Source organism: Dermacentor variabilis, chromosome 8, assembly GCF_050947875.1.
Source record: "Dermacentor variabilis isolate Ectoservices chromosome 8, ASM5094787v1, whole genome shotgun sequence".
Lineage (NCBI taxonomy): Eukaryota > Metazoa > Arthropoda > Arachnida > Ixodida > Ixodidae > Dermacentor > Dermacentor variabilis.
Window position 1 is genome coordinate 87255982 of NC_134575.1, and position 21039 is coordinate 87277020.

At 45.5% G+C, this 21039-nt stretch overlaps 1 protein-coding gene across 1 annotated transcript in view; it reads right to left on the reverse strand.

Annotated features, from left to right (window-relative positions):
• The window catches only part of LOC142591470 (uncharacterized), a 73833-nt gene that overhangs the window by 29673 nt on the left and 23121 nt on the right, over nucleotides 1-21039 (reverse strand). The window contains exons 3-5 of the mRNA XM_075703797.1: nucleotides 13038-13200; nucleotides 10331-10443; nucleotides 6507-6669 (exon numbers count right to left, since the gene is read on the reverse strand). Coding sequence (XP_075559912.1) covers nucleotides 6507-6669; nucleotides 10331-10443; nucleotides 13038-13200 — 439 coding nt within the window. The remainder of the gene's footprint in view (nucleotides 1-6506; nucleotides 6670-10330; nucleotides 10444-13037; nucleotides 13201-21039) is intronic.

Consider the following 21039-nt stretch of genomic DNA (forward strand, 5'->3'; position numbering starts at 1 on the left):
GCCAGTAATATAGCATCCTTCCTCCTGCAAAACTTCATCTCCGTTACGCTGCAGCTCATCAACTTCTGAGCCATAGAGGACTTGTGCTCCTCTCTGAACTAGTAAACGCACTCCTTGCTGTCGCATCGTTCATGACACCACCACCGCCTACCGTGCTCAAACCAATCGTTTGACGCATTGATTTAACCGCATTTTTGGCGACATGCTCTCCCAAAATGTCGCCCCTTTATTCGCGAATTCATTTTGCCATGTATTACATACGCCTAGAACAATGCAGTTCGGGCGACCACAGGCTTTGCCCAATTCTTCTTGTTGTATGGTGGCAAACCTTCGACCACACTCGACACCGTTCTTTCGTGCAAACCCGACTCATCCGAATGTACGCCCACCTCTGAAACTGCCTTACGCGCCAAAGAACGCCGTCAGCTCACCCGCTTCGCCACAACCGTCGACCAATGGTAACAAAAATCTTGACGTGGTGAAGACAAACCCCATTGTCCCCTTCTTCAAGACTCCCTCGTGCCTGGTCTGCAGTGGTTCAGACGCTGCCAACGCTTCCTGCTTCTCTCGTGTACTGTCCTTTGTTTGCATCACAAAATATATATATTATAATACCGAGACTGATCAAGTTGTCCAGCGCTGTTTATTCCAAGAAAGGCAACGCCCCAGTTCATGCGCGATGAAGTAGAAGAACAGGGAAGATGATGATGGCTATGTACAAATGAAAACGACGAAGTAAGTTATTAGGGCTTACACCAACTTTCCCCCGTCATGGAAGCGGCCAGCCTGGCCGCAGATTAGAGGTTATCTAAACGGGGAGTGAAGGGCTTCATCCGCGAGACGTGAACGATTTCGGCATTCCGGCGGTGCCGGTCAGTGACGGAGTGTACGGGGTGGACGAGAGAATTCACTGCAGATGTTTGCTGCACAACGGTGTATGGGCCAATGTAGCGTTCAAGGAACTTCTCACAGAGGCCTTGGGTGCGGACTGGAGTCCAAAGCGCGACTTGGTCTCCAAGGTGAAAACGTAGGTCACGGCGTTTGTTGTAGCAGTGACGCTTGCGCTCAGCTTGGGTAGCTTCTGTGCTTTGCCGGGCGATTTAACGGCAATGTGCAACTCGGGCAGCAAAATCTACTGGAAGCGACGCGTTAGGCAAAGAAGGTGCTAAAAAGAGTTCGCAGTCGAATATTGTGGAAGGAGATCGTCCATACACAAGGAAGAAAGGGCTGTAGCCGGTAGTCCATTGAATAGCAGTATTATATACGAATGTCACAAAAGGACGAATTTTATCCCAGTCAGTGTGACCAGGACCGATGTACATGGAAATCATGTCAGACATCGTACGGTGGAAGCGCTCAGCAAGGCCAGTGGTTTGCGGATGATATCTAGAAGTAGATTTGTGGACGGTAACTTCCTCGAGAACTTGTGAAATGAACGCCTTGCCATGGTCACTGAGTAGAACGCGAGGAGCCCCATGGCGCAAGACGATGGAGCGCAAGAAAAAGTCGGCGACCTCAGAAGCGTTGCAGGATCGCAGAGGGGCAGTCTCGGCATATCTTGTTAAATGGTCGACCGAAGTGACAATCCAACGGGGACCAGAGGGTGTCAACGGCAAAGGACCATATAAATCAACACTATCAAATTCAAAAGGAGCATCCGGGCAAGGGAGAGGTTGGAGCAAACCGGCAGGAGGGGATGTCGAGCGTTTGCGGTGCTGACATGACGCGCAAGAGGCAATGTATTTGGCCACCGTTGTGGATAGGCCAGGCCAAAAGCAGCGGGTCTTTATGCGGTCGTAAGTCTTGTGGAAGCCTAAGTGGCCAGCCGATGCGTCGTCGTGAAGCGCCTCTAATACTCGCAGGCGAAGGCATCGAGGTAGAACTGGGACCCATCGGTGACCTGTTGGGTGGTAAACGTAGCGGTGTAGCATGCCACCTTGAGGGCGGAATTGTCGAAGTTGGCGTCGCAAGCGGCTGTTGGGTGGTTCGGCGAACCCACTAAGGCGATCCATGAGAGCTCGACAATTGGAGTCGTCCCGCTGAAGCGACATGAAATGAGAGCGTGATGAAAGCGTAACTTGGTCCAGGGTCGTTATCGAGAGTTGGTGTGAGGCAGGCGTAGCATCAGAACGACGTGGTGGGGAAGACGACGGCGCGTTACCGGGAGAGAGTGAGAGTGGGCAGCGAGACATTGGGTCTGTATCATGACGGCTTTTTCCAGACTTGTACGTAATAGTAAAGTCATATTCCTGGTAGCGGAGTATCCAGCGTCCTAGGCGTCCTGACATGTTTTTCATTCATGACAGCCAACACAGAGCATGACGGTCGGTGACGATGGTGAAGTGGCGGCCGTAAAGGTATGGGCGAAATTTCTGAATCGACCAAATGATAGCCAGGCAGGCTTGCTCTGTAATGGCAGTGTTCCGCTCAGCTTGAGAAAGTGTTCGGCTGGCATATGCTATGACTTGCTCTTTAGAAGCTGCATTACGTTGCAGAAGTACTGCGCCATTACCTTGTGCGCTTGCGTCAGTATGGAGTATGGTGGGGGCTCGATTATCGAAGTGGCGAAGCACTGGTGCGGAAGTAAGATGCCGCGTAAGAGCTTGAAAAGCCGACTCGCAGTCGCTAGTCCATGTGAAAGAGGCACCGGTTACCAATAGCTTGTGTGGAAGAGCTGCTATTGCAGCGAAGTTGCGTATAAATCGACGAAAATATGACGTCATACCGAGGAAACTACGTAGATCTTTCTGTTGCTGGGAGAGAGGAAACTGGAGAACAGCACTAATCTTTTCGGGGTCTGGCTGGATGCCTTCCTTTGAGACGACGTGACCCAATACTTTTACAGTCTTGCTTGCAAATTTGCATTTTTTTCTATTGATCTGGAGACCAGCATTTGCAAGGCACTTGAGAACTTCGTCTAATCGATGATGACGTTGGTTGAAGTCAGACGAAAAGATGACAATATCGTCCAGATAACAGAGGCAGGTCCTCCATTTTAGACCACGAAGTACATTGTCTATCATGCGCTCAAATGTGGCGGGAGTGGTACAAAGGCCAAGAGGCATCACCTTAAATTCATAAAGTCCGTCTGGTGTAGCGAATGCGGTCTTTTCTTTGTCAGTCTCGTTCATCGGAATATGCCAATATCCTGATCGAAGATCCAAGCTGCAGAAATACTCCGCCCCTTGTAGTGTGTCCAAAGCGTCGTCAATTCGAGGTATTGGATATACGTCCTTGTGCGGGATCTTATTGAGCGCTCGATAATCGACTCAAAAGCGAACGAAGCCATCTTTTTTCTTTACCAGGACCACGGGAGAAGCCCATGGGCTAGATGAAGGTCGTATTATCTTCCGCGCAAGCATGTCAGCAACCTGTTCTTCAATGACCTTTCGTTCGCACGGCGATACACGATAGGGGCGTCGTCGTATTATAGCGGAACCATCGGTTTGGATGCAGCGTGTAGCCACAGGAGTTTGGCTCAACACAGGGGAAAAGCTATCGAAACACGATTTGTGCTTTGCCAAGACCACCATTAAGGCTTCGGACTGCGTGGCTGTTAGGTCAGAACCAAGAACGGTTGGAAGAAAGAAAGAATCATCCAAACCTGAAGTTGGTGCTGGCGATGAAAGAGGGCAAATCGTGACTATAAAGATAGGTTGAGTGTCGGCGAGGGTTGCCACAGTCATCCCTTTGGGCAGCATCACAGGATCTGGGGTCGTGTTGCAAGCAGACAGGAGGGTGCGGCCACGTGAAAACCGGACGAGACAGGTGGCAATGAGAATTCCGCGGGAAGAAGGGGCGACTAGGGCGTCTCCGTCGGTGATCTGACTGGACGTTACGGCTACAACGTCTTCGTGACCAGGACGCCGGACGTACTCTGCAGCGATGGCCAAGTTCACGCATGAAAGGGAAGACTCCGTAACAAGTGCAATCGCTGTATCCGTGATATGGACAACTTCCACTCTACATGAAATGATGGCTGAAGCAGAATGTAGAAATTCCCAACCCAGTATAAGTTCGAGGATACACGTTGGAAGGATGATAAATTCAATGTGGTGGCGTATGCCGTCGATGAGAACATGAGCAGTACACTGTCCGTCGGGGTGAATGAATGCATTATTAGCACCACGCAAAATAGGTCCAAAATAAGGCGTTTTTACTTCCGGATCCGGGAACACAGATCAATACGAAGAACAGAAACGGCGGCACCGATATGGATGAGAGCTGACGCGGGCACACCTTCGACAGTTACAGAAAGCATGTTAGCCGGAAGAACAGGACGAATTTTTGAAGACCGATAAGAAGCAGTTTCCCCTCCAAAAACTGCAACAGTTAGTTTTCCGAGTGCTGGTCGACAAGTTGGGAAGTGGGGCGAAGCGGTGATGTAGAGCGGCGGTAAGGCGATGGAGAACGACGTCTGGCCGAACGGGAACTACGAGGCAGATTGGGAGCAGCTGGAGGAGACGGAAAACGGTGTTAAGGGAACGAGTACGATGCGAGATAGTAGGCGTCTGGTCGGCGAGTGCGGTCTCTCTCGTGCTCTGCATAGCCTCGTCTTTCACCCTGCTGGCGACGGCGGCAGAAGCGAAATATATGGCGGCATATACCACAGTAAAAACAAACAGGACGAGGTGGACGCCACTGAGGGTAGGATGGCGCCGGAAGTGCTCTGGTTCCCATCGAAGCCAAATGGTCATAGGCATAGACGTCAGTAGGCACGGAGGTCATGGTAGGGGTGGGTAGCGAAGCAACATCCGCGTAGGTAGGTGTGGGGCGCGCTACCGGAGCGAGATGCGTCGTGGGTGTAGTCATTGCTGTCAACTCTTGCTTTACGACATCGTGCAAGTCGAAGGTGGGGGTTGTGGTGCAGGCAGCAGGTGGACGCCTTAGGTCTTGTAGTTGAAGCTCTTCGCGGATGATGGTGCTGATAAGAACACGTAGATCTGGAGAATGGATAACCTATGGACCGCTGCTGTCATGTGAAAGACGAATAGACTGCAGCTCGTCTAGGTGTTGACACGTGGAAGTGATGTCTTGGACAGAAGCCGGATTTTGCACGATTAAGGCGTTGAACGCGACAGACCCAATGCCTTTTATGCTGTGGCGAACGCGTTCGGCTTCCGTCATGCTAGGATTCGCACGGCGGCACAGAGCCTAGACATCCTCTATGTATGAGGTGTAAGACTCTTGTGGAAGTTGGAGGCGCGTTCCCAGCATCTGTTTGGCGACTTCTGCACGGCCAGACAAGGAAGCGAAGATTTGCCGCAGCTTGGACGCAAACGTGGACCAATCCGCGATGTCGGATTCGTGGTTGAAATACCACGTCTTGGCAACACCGGTCAAGTAGAATGCGACGTGCCTCAATTTGTGGGTGTCGTTCCACTTGTTGCAAGAACTCACGCGGTCGTAGTGGTCGATCCAATCGTCGACGTCCTCACCGCGGAGTCCCACAAAGACAGGGGGATCGCGCTGAGGGCTCGTCACAGTCCAAGAGGACACCGCAGGCGGGGTTTTCTGTGTGGTAGGGTTAGAGGCACCGGAAGGGCCGGGGTAGGAAGTGTCCATCGTTGTAGGGGTAGCTGGGCGCAGGCGGCGACCGGAACGGAGCTCCAGGGAGGACGGGAACGCAAGAGGACGTCGGGGTCTTGACGCTCCTCCACCACTTTATAATACCGAGACCGATCAAGTTGTCCAGCGCTGTTTATTCCAAGAAAGGCCACCCCCCAGCTCATGCGCCAAGAAGTAGGACTATACATATATATATATATATATATATATATATATATATATATATATATATATATATATATATATATATATATATATATATATATATATATATATATATATATATGTATTGAAGCGAACTCACGCGTTCATAGCATGCATAGCATGGCAGTAGGCTATAGTAATTAAGGCAATTTGTCGTTTACCCCATAAATAACTCATTAAGTAGGCTTAACCATCCAACTTCTTTAATTATTGACATGGGACACCGAGTGTGATACGCAGATTTGTAGAGCACTAGCTTCAGAAACCAGCTACCAAGTTGTTTCGTGTACGATACATCTCACGTAGTCCTTTTTTCCGGGTTTGGAAGAAAGCCCGCAAAATATGAAAAAAAGAACGACGTGACGGAGATCTCGAAAATGGTGCTATTCGTTCCAAGTGTAGCCCTCCTCGCGAACTCCACGGCTATAATTTCTAAATTAAAGCATGCGTAATAAGCTAGGTAGTTCAAAAGTTCATTAGTTAATTTTTGTTATTAGTCGATTGTGCACTTCAATTTTTTTTGCAACTAGTTTCCTCCGCTTCGACTAGATCACCTCATGAACACCCTGTACATAAGCGTACGTGGCACTTATATTGTTATTTGAAGCCTATGCAGATTGCAAAATAGAAGTGTATTGTGATCTGTTCTCTATGTCGCATATTTCTACGTTTAAAATTCATTAGAGTACTACGCACGGGGCCACACGTGGAATATAAGTGAACTTCAAACTCACATAAGTGTGCCCATAGACCAACTTTTGCTTGATTTTTGGTGGAATTTTGTAGATAGTCGGCGGCAGTATTATGCATACGAAATTGGGCACTTCAGATGTGATCTCTTCTTCTTTAAAAGATATGTGCCCCAGGAACACCACAACATGAGGTCTGTAGATTTTTCTGAAAGAGGAAAAGCGTTTTCAACTTGTTAGTAATGTTCCATAGCAAGGGGATGCTTGTTATTAACTGCAATGAACTCAAATCATTGTGCGTGCCCCCTTCTCAACTACCCTATCTGTCAACGCCCTGTACATATGTAAGGTATAGGTATTTTCTTTTTAAGTGCAGCACACCAAAGAAAACGTGGCACGAATCCATCCGCCTAGTTTTTACGTGCCTGATCCCGGTATTTAGAAATACATCTGAAATTGAAGGCCATGATGGACTTGATCTAAATGACGCCTCACGTAAACACGCCCAGGGCGCTAATTACGTTTTCTTCGGCGTGTTAGCGACATGCCTTATTTATAGCACGTCAAGCATGGGCTTGAAATTAGCACGTACTTCTGAATACTGGGATAACTTTTGACACGCGGTGCTTCCCAAATTCGAAGCGTGGCACGTTTTCGCCGCTTCGCTATTTCAAGGGCGCCTACCTACCTCTTCCTAAGACCCGACGTTTATTGTCCGAGGCGTCTAAGCTGTTTTAATTACAGATGCATGGTTTGCTGCACGCATTTGAACACCTTCACACATGCGTGCCGGTCGGGCCGTATAGAGATACCGTTATCTATTCGCAACTTGTATTGGCGGCGAGGAGTTACGGAGTCGCCATCTATCGGAAGCGCCTCGCTGGCGTAGTATGAAGGATCAAGGGGCGTGCTCCTTATAGGTTTTGCTGTCAGCGCTCACTGAAAACACCACGCACGAGCTCTTCCAGAAATTTCTGTACGTACTTTGGAAACGAGAGAAGTTTTTTACTGTCTAAATAGTATACAAGCAACCATTGTTGCGTGGGCGCTATTAGAGCTGTTCAAAAATAATTTCATTGTAGAGACTTCGACGCCTACGGGGACTGTGATGTGCCTTTGCGACGATTCAATCTTCTTTTTTTCTTCTAAATTCTTCGACGTTTAAATATTATTTCTCGAGTTGCCTCGCACTCTATGTTTATCGGTGTTCTCAGCGTGCGATTTCGCGCTGCTGATTTTTTGTAATCCAGTGCATTAGTTCGTAACACAAACATGACCATAGCTCATGCTTTTCTTTAAATGTGCTCCTTACGGCTCCCTTTCCACTTCAGTGAACTTGTCAGTATCTATAGCATCAAAAAGTTCATAGACCAAACCGTCATGAAATTAGTCGGGCAGCAGACTCGAGCGAGCGTCTCAGTGCGCGTTTTCCGAACCTCGCAGACCCGGCGCCGTAGCAGAAATCTTCCTAGCGTCTGTGCTTGCTGCATATCCGAATTGTAGCCGACGACTGTTTGTCGGTTTTATGTTTCGCGAGTCAAGCTTCACGCAGCTTGTGCTGCGGCTACGTGTGAATAAGGCTGACACCGGGCTCCGTTGCGTACGTCCGGCACTGCGGCACCGAGCAGTAGTCTACCATGTTGCGCGCCTTCAAAGGCAGCCCCTACTTATTGTAGTGCTTTCAAGCGTTGTAAAGGACACACTCGAAGCGGGAAAATCTCGCCACTAAATGAGAACCGCAGCGTACGAGGGAATTTAAACTCTCGTTTTCAGCTTGCTTCGGCGCTCCCGAAGCAGCCGACGCGGCCGCTATGTCCACGCGATCCCTAATAGGACGTCACGCCGACGGTGGCGCCAGCTTTTCCAGTGGCGGAGCTCGAGTCCAATAGCGTAGTCTGGACTACGGGCACGGTCACCGCTATCTGGGGCACGGAAACGGCGCTCTCCCAATACCTGTAGCGCTACCTGGCGCAGCAGGATGCAAACACATCGTTGGTCCTGTATATGCACTGCCAGTCGGAGAAGGCTTTTACTCGCATGTCATTATTATTATTATTATTATTATTATTATTATTATTATTATTATTATGATGAGGGTACTGTCCGATCACAGGTGGAGCAGGACTACGAGAGGACCGGCTTTTATCGGCGCGTTCAGGCGCAACAGTACGGCCTACCGCCGTTACGGGGCGCATGACGTTCCTCAGCGCCCCCTTGAGCCCGCTTGGCCAGTTTCTCTACATTGGCAATAATGGTCGGGAAAGGCATGCAGTGCTTCCTCATGCACATGATCGGGCACATGCTCCAATAAATATGGCGAAGCAGTGCGGGGCTAAGTCAGCTTCTTTTTTTTCCGCAAACGAAGAAAGTGGGCAGTCTTTGTAAGCGGTGCGTTCACGCGCTCAGGCATCAAGATGTCTTGCGCACAGGACGGGCAAGACCAAGCGTATGTGAAGGTTTGGGGCGTGTCGTAACAATGCTATCTGCAAAATTCTGCTGCCATGTTAACCCTGCTACATGAGTCAAAGGGGTCTATGCATCGATGGAAAATTCCAAGCACACTCTTCCCTATTGAAGGACACCTGTCACGCACATTTCTTAACGCAATACTAAGCCTTTAGCTGAAGAGCGTGGTATGGAGGAACGAAGATCAAAATGCCTGCCTCATATCGAAACCAAACACGTGGCAAAACGTAAAGTTACAAGTTCCTTAGAAATAAATTTTGGCGTTGCATGTGTTGGTTTATTCTTGCAAATCGGTCACCGGAGGGCTTTCATCTTATTTTTTTAAGGAGAGGGATGAGGGGTTGGCGCTATAGTTATCCGATTTTGCGAACTCGTCAAGTTTTTTGTTTTTATGAGGGCAAATAATAATAAGATTTCAAACGTTAATTAGCAATTATATTCTGACGTCCTTGCTTAGTCTCTAACTTTGCCGTCCGCGCGGCACGTGAAGATGGAATTGCACCAAGTCACCCAATTGGCTAAGGTGTTCCTGGTACGGCAACGCACTCACACATCTCACAGCAAAGGCTATGCTCGCGTCCATCCTTTCATCGGACAAAGTCAACAGAAAGGTATTGCATCGCACTAGGCAAGGCCACGACGGTGAGTAGAGCAGCCCTATGTACCTGGCAGTGCGTGCTCTGAAGCAACTATGCCATTCGTACGTGCCACGGCAGACTGCGTCAAGTGAATTCAAAATTCAAACAGCACCGCACCGTTTCCGCGCTCTGTGCGGCCGTGACGGGGGCTGTTGACCCCCGACCACGCGGCGCGCTCTTCTCACTGGTGCCATTTTTTAGGCACTGAGACGCAGCATTCCCGCTGAGCACGCGCAATGAAGACAGTAGAGAGTTTTACCGTTTCTGTATACGTTTAACCGTTTCTACATTGACCTGTTCCCTCACCAGCAGCCAGATGCGCTACCCATTCGACCTTGGGCTATGAAGGGACGCACGTAGGCAGGAAAGCTGTTATATACATACCTACATAAACTGTCTACGCCGCAAAGTACCTGCCGTACCTTATAGTCGCATTAAATGGAGCATCGAGCGACCGAAACTGGACGGTCACTTTCATACCAAAGTGTCAATGTTTGACTATTTACGAGAAGCAGATTAGTCGCGCGGTTTGCGAGTCGCCAATGTGAATGAGCCGTGATTTTAAATTTTACGTTTAATTTGTATTAAGGCGTGTCGCTATTTTTATCCTGCCTTTGTCATTTTCGCTACGACAATTGAAAAAAAAAACATGCGGCTTGTGTTACCATGGCGACGACTTCTACAGCGCTATTGTATGTTGCGCAAGCATTTTCATTTTCTGAATACAACTTTCTTGCAGACCCTGTACGATTAAATGTTGCTTACTTGAAGTGCTGTGCCGCCTTCTCGCAGGCAACTTGCTTTTCCCCGTAGAAGCCGATGAAGGTGTATGACGCCACTTCCTTCTTAGCAGTCAGCTTGGATATGTGAGCTGCTCTCTGTGGAAAGGAAGCAAGAGGTCATTACGTAAACATCGCCGCAATCACAAACCGTTTTAAACAGCGCTGCTGCACCTGCAGCAACACCTGCTTTTAAACATGGCTATCTTGTTTTCAGACACGCGCTCATTACCAACGTAACACCCTCGAGAACTTGTGAAAAAAAATCAATCGTGTCACATAGCTTCTATCCAAATATTTTGCTCAGCATTCAGTCTACGCAAAAAAAAGGGTGACGATCATTTAAACGGAGAAATCGTTGCAGGTAAAAAGAAATTTGTTGTGACTGACCGCTCAAGGACTACCGCGTGAACTTGTAATACTTGGCACTGAAATTTTAGAAAATGTTCTTTAAAACTTGTGACTTGAATAAAAAAACGAATTGCATCACTTTTGCGTGTATACTTATTGCTATCTATTGAAATTTTGTGCTTTGCCACCCCCGTCAAGATGCACGCAATGAGAGGCATCGTAGTATGGGAGGCTCCGAAATATTTTCGACGAGTTGGAGTTCATAAGTGTGGCACTATTCTTAGAATAAGAGTGAAGTTTTAGATTTCAGGACAATGTATAGGCTGTAGCTGCGACCAAGAATCGATCGTGCGACGTTATGCGCCGTAGCAATATCTGAGAGCAAGCGAACCACGGTTACAACGTTTAATTATAATTGGCATGATAGATTTGCAACCCTTTCATCTGTGGTTTCACTACAATTTTTTTATTCCTCCAGTAGCAGTCTCTGCTAGTGCAGGTGTTCTCTCGGTGCTTTTTTTTCTTTTGTCTTCGATACGCTGTCTAGAAACGATCGCCATTGTGTCCGGTCAGGGTCCACACAGCTCAACTGCTGTCACTTTTGTAAGCGCAACTTTAGTAATGAAACGGAATATATTAACCACACTGAATATTGTTAAAACATTTACTAATGTTATAGTATATGCGCATTTTTTTCTCAAGATCCTTGACTTGTACTATTATGAGATCACACCTTTTATTTTGAAGAGTGCATCGCCCAGTCCTTTGTGTGTCCTGGCAGCTGAGGTGAAGTGCGTGTTAACTGTTCTGTAATCTTACAATGAACTGAATGACTTTCTGAAAACAGCCGCAGGCGGAGTAGGGAATACTTTGCAATTTTAATGAATTTAGTAGCTAGACAAGCCGAAATAATCTGTCGCTAGGTGGCTCACTACACGCCAAGATACTTAAATTATGTCCTCAAGAAGTCTTAGTATCATTTGATGATATCCTAATTTTGCGCTGAAATATCAAAAAGTGCTACAAGATCTCAATATGAAATACGGGAGGAGTGGTGTATCGCAAGCTATCACAAACATTAAATCTGGCAATGTAACTATTACTTTTAGCTTATCATGATAAGCGATGCCATACAAAGAACTCTGATCTAAAATTACTCAAGTCGTTCAGATTCTATCAATCAGGACTTTGAGCATTAGGATTAGACATCCCCTATAAGACGCCCCTGCTACGTAAATTACATACCCAGACGTTGCTAAATGACTAGCCTTAAAAATTTGAAGGCGCTTATACTTCCATAGCTCCATATTTAATCAGATATGGCAATCGGATATTTTATGACTAGAAGATAAACTTGGAGCGTAGCTTCGTCGTAAACATCAAACACAATCGACAAGGCCCACAACAATTCATGCAATAATTAGTTAGGGATGTAGGATTTATAGTCACCAACTTAGATCTCATAAGAACTCAGCCTTTCGCATTCATGGTGCACTCTGCACATATATATACATAAGCAGCGAAACAACCAAATATGCAGGAACCGGCGTAAAATTCACCCCCACGATATCGATCAGGATGCTCGTGTAAAAGCTCTTTCTTTTGGATATTGTTTCGCATTCTAATAGAAGAACTTGTGTTATTTGCATCTTTGTTATTTGTATCTGTGCCATTTCAATTTGTATCGTGTTATTTGTGCCCGATTACCAATGAACAATAACGCCTCCCACAGATCTAACATACTGAAGAAGACAACACTAATAAAAGCGTTACTCAATTTTATGAAAGAGTTTGAACATTGAGAAGGAAATATTCAATCTAGAAGAAGACCAGTTATGCAACTGGAAGGGCAAGTTGTTCTATTAGCCGAAAGTTTTCCATGGCAATATTCAGCTTTAGCACTTTTTGCGAGAGAACGCAGAGAAGCGATCCAAAATGATCACAGTCAGGTTCTTCGCAGCCAGAGTCATTTACTGCCCTTACCGTTTTAGTTTTCCCAATATCAGTGCATCTGCCTCAAATTTTCGGTCACATTGCCGTGTGCGGAAATATGACTCAGTTGTTGAATAAAACTGCAGTACAAGATTTCGCTTGGCTTAGAATTGAGTTTTTATAGCAGCCAATTGATGCATTTTTTTTCTATTTCTGACAATTGCCACGTCCTACGGCGCGCTACTAATCATAACAATGTCATTCCGTAGTGTTCGTACTCGCCGACTAATAGTCTTTAGTAACGTGATTGTCCCGTTACCGCGCTTTATTAAACCCACGTAAGCAGGATCCCTGCTTAAGATAAGTAGCCTATCGCCGTAAGAGCGAGGAAGAAAGAAGATGCTATGGACCTTCAAAGAAAGAAGGGCGTTTTCGAAATAGTCTGGTAAACCAGTAATCACTTTGTGCATATTCATTACGCCCCAGTGGTAGATATTGAAGTCCCATAGTTGTTTCTTTGCCCACTCTTTTGCGGTCGGCTTGTTAATGTGGGCCAGAAAGTCGTCGGTCTGCCTGAAAGCAAACGAGAAATAAAATTATTTGCATTGTTTTCCATACAAGTAAAGAATACAAGGTTATGAGATGAAGCAGTTGCAATTTAGTTCAAGCAATGTAGCCGTAGGCCTTCCTAAAATGACCGTTCTTTGCAAAAAACGAACAAAATAAAACTTAGTCAACACGCTGTCCTTTATAGCATCCCCCCGCCTTGTCCTATTCAATAAAATCTGGCGGCTCCAATTTCTGGAAATACGGACTGTGATTGTAGCTAGAGTATATTCCAGCTCTGAGGGGGAGGGAGCGACACTACATTGCTCAATATACCGACAGCTTTTGAACGTCCGGAGAGTAAGATTTTCTGCAAGCACAATAAAGGATTCGTGAACGCAAGGCTCCTATGGCTTATTTAAACCACTCATTCTAGTTTTCCCAATATTTTGACGACTGAAGTCCTGAAGTGTGTGTATCGGTACACACATTAGCCTTTTAACTTGCCGATGACAATGACTGTTCTACTAGAACACGTGTCAATAGGCGCAGCCTCTGTGCAATGAACGAAGCCTACCCAGATCCATCTGACGAGCTTCATGTGATGCGAATATTTCGCATAGCGCTTAGATAAGTGCGATACATCAAAATGTAAAGCCTACAATTTCGTATATTTTCCTCTTGTGCAGCGTCTCACTGCCAGGAAAGTTTATGCTTATGTGCCGCATCTAAACAGCCCTGATTTCAGTCAAGATTTATAGTAATGTACTACACTGTTCACAAGCTGTGACGAAACGGAAAGAGCAGTTCAACAGGAGGCGCAGTGTGAGACGTCGACGCAGTGATGTCACGAGGACGAAGGCAATGTATCATGCGTGTTAAGCGAAGAATGGTGATGAGAGATGCATGGCTCCGATAGGTAATAGACGTTCATCAATAGATTTTAAGTGCTGCATACCCATTCTACCGTAGTGGTACATAGCTGTTGCGCAACATTGACCACGAATGGGCGCAGAAAGGGCTCATACATGGTGTATCCCATAACATGGCAAACCTAATAAACTCGAAGCCATCGTAAAGATTATGTTATACCACTAAGTGTTCTGTGCGCTTAAGGGATACCAATGAACCGACATACTACGTACAAGTCCTTTGTCTTGATTTACTGTTTCAACAAGCAGAACCTCGATGCACTCACGGGCAATTTTTGTGGGTCCCTCTACCAGAAAGTGGGTCAAGTAGGCAGACAGGGCTTCGCTGAGCCGTGAGAAATTCCACATCAGGCAAACCGAGAGATATTTCAATGAAACCTTAATGAAGCACAGCAGTGACGTACACAAGCGGAAGGTTGGGCTTCCTGCTTTTTATTAGCATGTGCGGACGTCAGTCACATTTTCAAGAAGCTGACGTACTATGCAAGAATAAAGAAAAACGAGTAGAAGAAGCAAATCGAAGGGGAATTAATTGACATGCTGGGCACCTCTCACGTCAGCTGTGACTGCTGTGACTGCTGTCAGTCACAGCTGTGACAGCTGTGACTCACCCCATCTGTGACTAACGGGAAGAAAATTTGCCTTCACTCGCGGAAATTTCACGCAGCTTATAAAGGCACGCATATGTGACTCGTGCGCTCAGCGCAAAATTCTGCGTATATGGGTGTTCATCTTAGGTTGACAGAATGTTAAAAAATAATCCATGCATATAGAGATCTCATATAGAATATCCACTCATTTATCTAGAATACTCGAAGAGGCAGAAGTGTGTTACACTGAAACATTAAAACGCATAATTCACCAATTATCGAGATAGCGCATATCAACTTCTGACTTATTAACTTTCGCGGACAGATATGGTCTACTATTTGAATTTTAGGGTTTTACATACCGAAACAACAATATGATTAAGTCACACGGCAAAGTTGTGGACTCCGAGTTAATTCAGACAACTCGGGCTTCATTGAGATGCATCCAGTGCACATAACACGGGTGTTTTTTCACTTTGCTCCCATAGAAATGTGGCAGTCGCGGCTGGGTTTTGACATCAAGTCCTCAAGCTTAGCCACGCAACGCCCAATCGACTACACCACTACTGTGCGTTTGAAGTAAACTAATTGAAGCCAGTCATTTAGCTAGGCAGATAATAATGGAACGAATTTCGAAACAGCCCCATTGACGAATACTTGGCTTCAAACTTCCGAAAAAATGCGCTGTTATTCAACTTACTTTCTTTAACGAAATGCCCTTATTATACACCTGAGCTCACATACTACAGGAACACCAATACATTTGGTTGCAAAGTTAGGGAACACATACATCAATGCCGGTGTCATCCTTAGATTGTTCTCCAAGTATTCACAAGTTTTACAGTTTGCTTATAGAAAACCAGAAGGGTCAGGACTAAAGGATTAAAGGACTAATGCGCCTGACTGAGGCCCTGACCCCTCTACAATCTGCACTCCAACAAAGTAGTCGGGACAGCGTAAGAATGAGTAGAAATGGAAAAAAAGAAGAGGTGGGGGGGGAGGCTTGAACAAGGAATTCATGAGGCAAGATCGAGGAAAAAATTATACACTGCAAGCTAATAAAAGCAAGCACACGATGTGCAACCAAAAAACAGCATGAACAACATAGTTTGGGCGAACAATAAAAAAGCGAAAACAACCATATTTGTAATACTACTACTTCAGTTCTTAACGTCAAGATTTGCAGCAGTACGCATTCGCTACCAAATATAGGAATGAGGAAACAAATACAGACCTAGCACTTTACTTTGCCTTACATATAAAAACGCTACAGTATTCATTGGGCTCAAACTGGCATGAATAAGCATATAAAACTCGCTTCATTAAAACACACAGAGTTCAAACGAAAATCGCACATGACACCAACGAGCTATGTTCGGGTAGATATTTCTTGCACAATTTTATCGATGGCCATTGCTTTATTAGGTTTACCATTTCCTTGTTTTCATTTAGGAGCTTCGGAATTTTATTCCTCAAGCTCTGCATCCCATAATTATTTCTAACCTTAGGTAGTTTCTAGTTAATCACACGGGAGTTGCCTTCTGTGGTCGTTTCAAGATAGATAGGCTCAAAATTTGCCTAGTTTTTTTTTCCCATTTGCTCGATGATATAAAGTGAGAGCTTCTCTGTATAAAAAAGATTTGGTGGTGCTAATTTATACCTCATTTCGTATGCACATGTGGTATCATTGAAGCGGACGCGTTCAAGAGCACGAACAGCTCTCTTTTGTAAAACCTCAAGTTTATTTAAATTTGTGGTCGTTGTAGAGCCCTATATCCGTAAGCAGTATTGTAGATGGGACTGAGTTAGTGCACGATATATAACCGGTCTTAATCTGTTTAAAAAGGGGACCTTATATAGAGCCTTGTGGTAGTCCCGTTGTGATTATGTTGTGATCAGAAGAACAGCTGTTTATTATCACGTACTGTTTGTGATTTTCTAAATAACTTTTGATTAACTGATAAGCCTGGCCCCTTAAGTCATAACAGGGTACCTTATTTAATAATACAAACTGAGTAACTGAGTCAAACGCTCTCTTGATATCCAAAAATATTCCCACCGTATACTGTTTCTTTTCAATATTCTCAAAAAAATTTTTTTAATGTCTAGTAGCGCTAGCTCAGTGGACTTGTTCTTTTTTTTAATCCGAAGTGCCGGCGTACTATGCATTTGTGTTTTCTTAGAAAGTCAGTTCTTCTAAATATAACGTGTTCAATTACTTTCGAGAATACGTACAGAACGGAGACAGGACGATAGTTTCCTATGTCATCTTTTTTTCCACCTTCGTGTACAGGAGTTACGCGTGCTACTTTTAATTTGTTGAAAACCAGGAAGCAGATCCGAAGTGGAGAATGCTTCTTTATTCGACGCTTGTAAAAAAAAACAACTAAAAAAATGCAGGCGCACGCTCGGCTTCACGTTCGTTTCTAACTTCGGCTTCTTCACTTCTTTTTCGTAGCATAATATTTAACAGCTCCCGGCCGAAGAATTTGCGTGTGCTTGTTCCTTTCAAAGACGGAGCTTGTCCAGCAGCAGATTCTAGGTGGTACAGCATTTGTACCGGTCTCCGCAACGTGTTGCCATTGGAAGTGCGTACTTTGCATGAGCCAACTTTGCCGTCGCTGGCCGGAAATAATTCAGTCACTTGTCCTATCTTCCACAATTGTTTTGGCGAGTTTAATTCTTTTATCAGTACTATGTCTCCAAGCTTCACTGATTCTGAGTGTCTACTTTCATTAATGTGAGCTGAACGAAGTTCTCGGAGGTACTCTCGACGCCACCGATTCCAGAGATTGTTTAACACGTGTTCTCTGTGTTTCCATCTTCGCTGAAGTAATTCGCGTGACGACGGTGTCTTTTTTGATGCTGTGCTTGACAAGTCTGGAGGAAGCATAGTCAACCTTTAGCCTATGAGGAAATGACTTGACATAAGCGGCATTGGTTCAGAGGCTTTTGCATACACAAATGTTATCGGTCGTGAAAATTATCATCGCTTCTACTTGATAGAGCGTGGTCGAAAGTTCTTGATAGGTAAAGAAACTGTTTCCCAGTGTTTTCTTCAATGTAGACTTGACAGATCTAATAAGTCGTTCCCAAAATCCTCCCTACCAAGGACTTTGTTCGGTGATAAATTTCCAAACAATCCTGCTACTTCCGAAATACGATTGTACTTCCTGTGATTTCATTATATCATAAAGTCGCTGGATCTCCCTTGAGGCCTTTTTAAATGTCTTGGCGTTGTCGGAATATACAATCCTACAAATTCCTCGTCGTGCCACAAATCGTTTAGATGGTAGCAAGAATTTGTCGTTAGACTCGTGACAAGCTCCAGATGAACCACCCTAACGATGAAGCGAGCTGCCTGATGAGGGCGACCGACCGACGCGGTCAACGCGACGGCGCTGGGACAGAATCAAATAACGATCCACGTCATCACGAAGCCACCGATTCCCGACGTGACATGGACAGACTACGACTGAAGCGTGCTACCGTTCGAGCAATGGTCACCAGGATCATCAACGACAACTCTTATGCAGATGGAACCAACACCATCTGGTGAGCTGACCGACCTTCTTAACCTATTGAAGGTGAAGGAAACTATGCTTATGGACCTTGATAACCAAGTAGAAGAGCATGTTACTGAGGACAACCTTGAGGATCAGCTTCGAAGCATCGGACAGTATCAAGAATCTATCGTCCTCGCGAAATCCCACGGTGAAAGCATTTTATCCGCTTTGCAATCATCGACTACGCACGCATCTCTCAATGACTTTCATCAAGCACGCGCACATGTTAAGCTACCTAAGGTCGATGTGCCGAAGTTTCATGGTGACCCTCTTAAACGGCCAGAATTTTGGGATCAGTTTGAGTCTACTGTTCAACAGAACCGATATATCACAGACGTAGACAAATTGAAATATCTTCGGAGCTACTTGATGGGTAAAGCGGAAGGTGTCATCAGTGGCCTGTCGACAACAAACAAAAGCAATAGCACAGCTGTAGCACAGCTATAGAACTTCTCAAAGAAAGATTCGGTCAGAAGTCTCTGATTGTTAACGACCACATGCGTCGTCTTCAAAACCTACGTAAAGTTCGTTCTTGCGAAGATTTCGAAGGGCTTCAAAGGTTGCATGAAGAAGTGCAGACGCACGTGAGATCCCTACATAACCTTGGCGTCGAAGAAAAAGAATACGCAGTGCTTCTGAAAACTCCTATAATACAAAATCTTCCGCAAGAAATGGTACTCCGTTATACTCAGCGCATCTTGTCTTCGACAAATACAGGCGTTACTAGTGACAAGCTAAATGAAATGTCTGTACTAGACCTCTTGAGCCTTGAAGAAGCTGGGAAGAGACTATAATGATGACTCCTGACAAGAGAGAACAAGTTTCACCCGCAAAACGACAATCCAATGAGCATTTCCAAGGTACTGATCTATGTTAACCATGAAACTGACTTCAGAGTTGTATATTACGTGGACACAAAGATCACTCGGTGGATGTCTCCCCAACGGAACTAACATTACACGAGAAGAAAGAGAAACTACGCAAATTAGAATGTTGTTTCCACTGCGCTAGACAATTTCACAGATCTAATGAATGCCGAAACTGGAAGAGACTAAGCTGTGCGAAACGCAAGGGGCGACTATCACCACGAAGTGTGACCGAAAATGGAAGCCGCAGAATATGGAAACGCAGGCAACTGTTTCCAGCTCGTTAACAGACTCGCTAAAGTACAGAGTTCTTGTGCCGACCACCCAAGCTTGGGCTCTGGGATCTGGAAGCAAATGTTTCGCAAGAATATTGATTGATGGTGGCAGTCAGCGCAGCTGACTGCCACCACGGAAGAATTGTCACGGAAGAATTGTCTAGGAAGCTGAAAGCCACTGTGTTAGCCGAAGAGCAGCTCACCATCTCGTGATTTAGAAACGTTTCAGCACCGCGGAAATATTACCAGAGAGTACGAGTCACGCTGCATAGCCAGTACGACTCAAACTCACTTGAAGTAGAGGCTATACAAGTTCCCGAAATATGCAATGACTTGTCAGCATTAACAGAGACAAATGTACTTGCAAAGTTGAAAAGCAAGAACTTACGTTTGGCTGAAGTCAACGCAGTTGAAGTCTCGCCTGAGCATGGAATAAGCGTCCTTATAGGTGCAGACTATTACTGGCAGCTCGTCAGCGGTAGAATTCATCGACTGGACGACTGCTTGACCGCCATCGAAACTATCATAGTATGGATACTTCATGGAGATACGAGAAGCCCACCTAAGTTCTACAAGCCAGAAACCATAAGGAAATTTATTATATGCCGAATGGAAGCCAACGTTCCCCAGCAACTGAGGTCTTTCTGGGAAGTAGAATATCTGGGACTGACTAACAAGGACAGACTTTCGACAGATGACGAACACGTCCTGAAGAACTTCGTGGAAACAACTGTTAGAGACAATGGTCGCGTTCAAGTTGAACTGCCGTGGAGCAGCAATTGTTCCCAGCTTAAAAATAACTGGGATGTCGCGTTAAAGAGGCTGGAGTCTTTGCAGAGAACGCTACATCGAGAACCAGAGTTTCAGAAGGAATATGACACTGCCATTAGGAGCTACTATAACAAAGACTTCGCTGAGAAGGTCACAATAGACAGTACGAGTGGAAATATCACGTACTATATGCCACACCGAGCAGTAGTGCGACGCAAAAGAACTACGACTAAAGTACGGGTGGTATTCGACGCCTCTTCTGATGCTTCGGACTCCCTTTCACTTAACGACGTCTTGTGGACAGGGCCAAGTTTGAACCCCAACATCCTCGACTTACTGCTGAAGTTTAGCAGCTTCAAGATTGGAATTGCCGCCGACATCGAAAAAGCGTTTCTTCAAATATCGCTGGCTGAACAAGACCGAGACGCGTTTCGCTACTTCTGGTTTAAGAAGGGTCTTCCAATATTGAAGAATTGCGCATGACAAGGGTTCATTTTGGCGCTTGCAGCAATCCCTTTCTCCTTGCGGCAACTCTGCGACACCGCTTCCAACTGGTAGAAGACAAATACCCTTCTACTGCCAAACTATTGAAAGATCATTTCTACGTAGATGACTTGGTTATCGGGGCACAGGACAAAGAAGCAGCGAAGCAAGTCGTTATCGATTGTTTCGGTATCGTGAAAGAGGCAGGAATGCATCTAAAAAAGTGGACGACAAATGATCGACACTTACGAAACTTTTATAATGGTAGAAACTTAAACGTATAGTTCGATGGAGAAAAGGAAAAGAAGATTCTTAGTATCTTTTGGGGTACCGACAAAGACATTTTAAAGGGATCACTAACGAAGATGCTTGAATCATTGAAC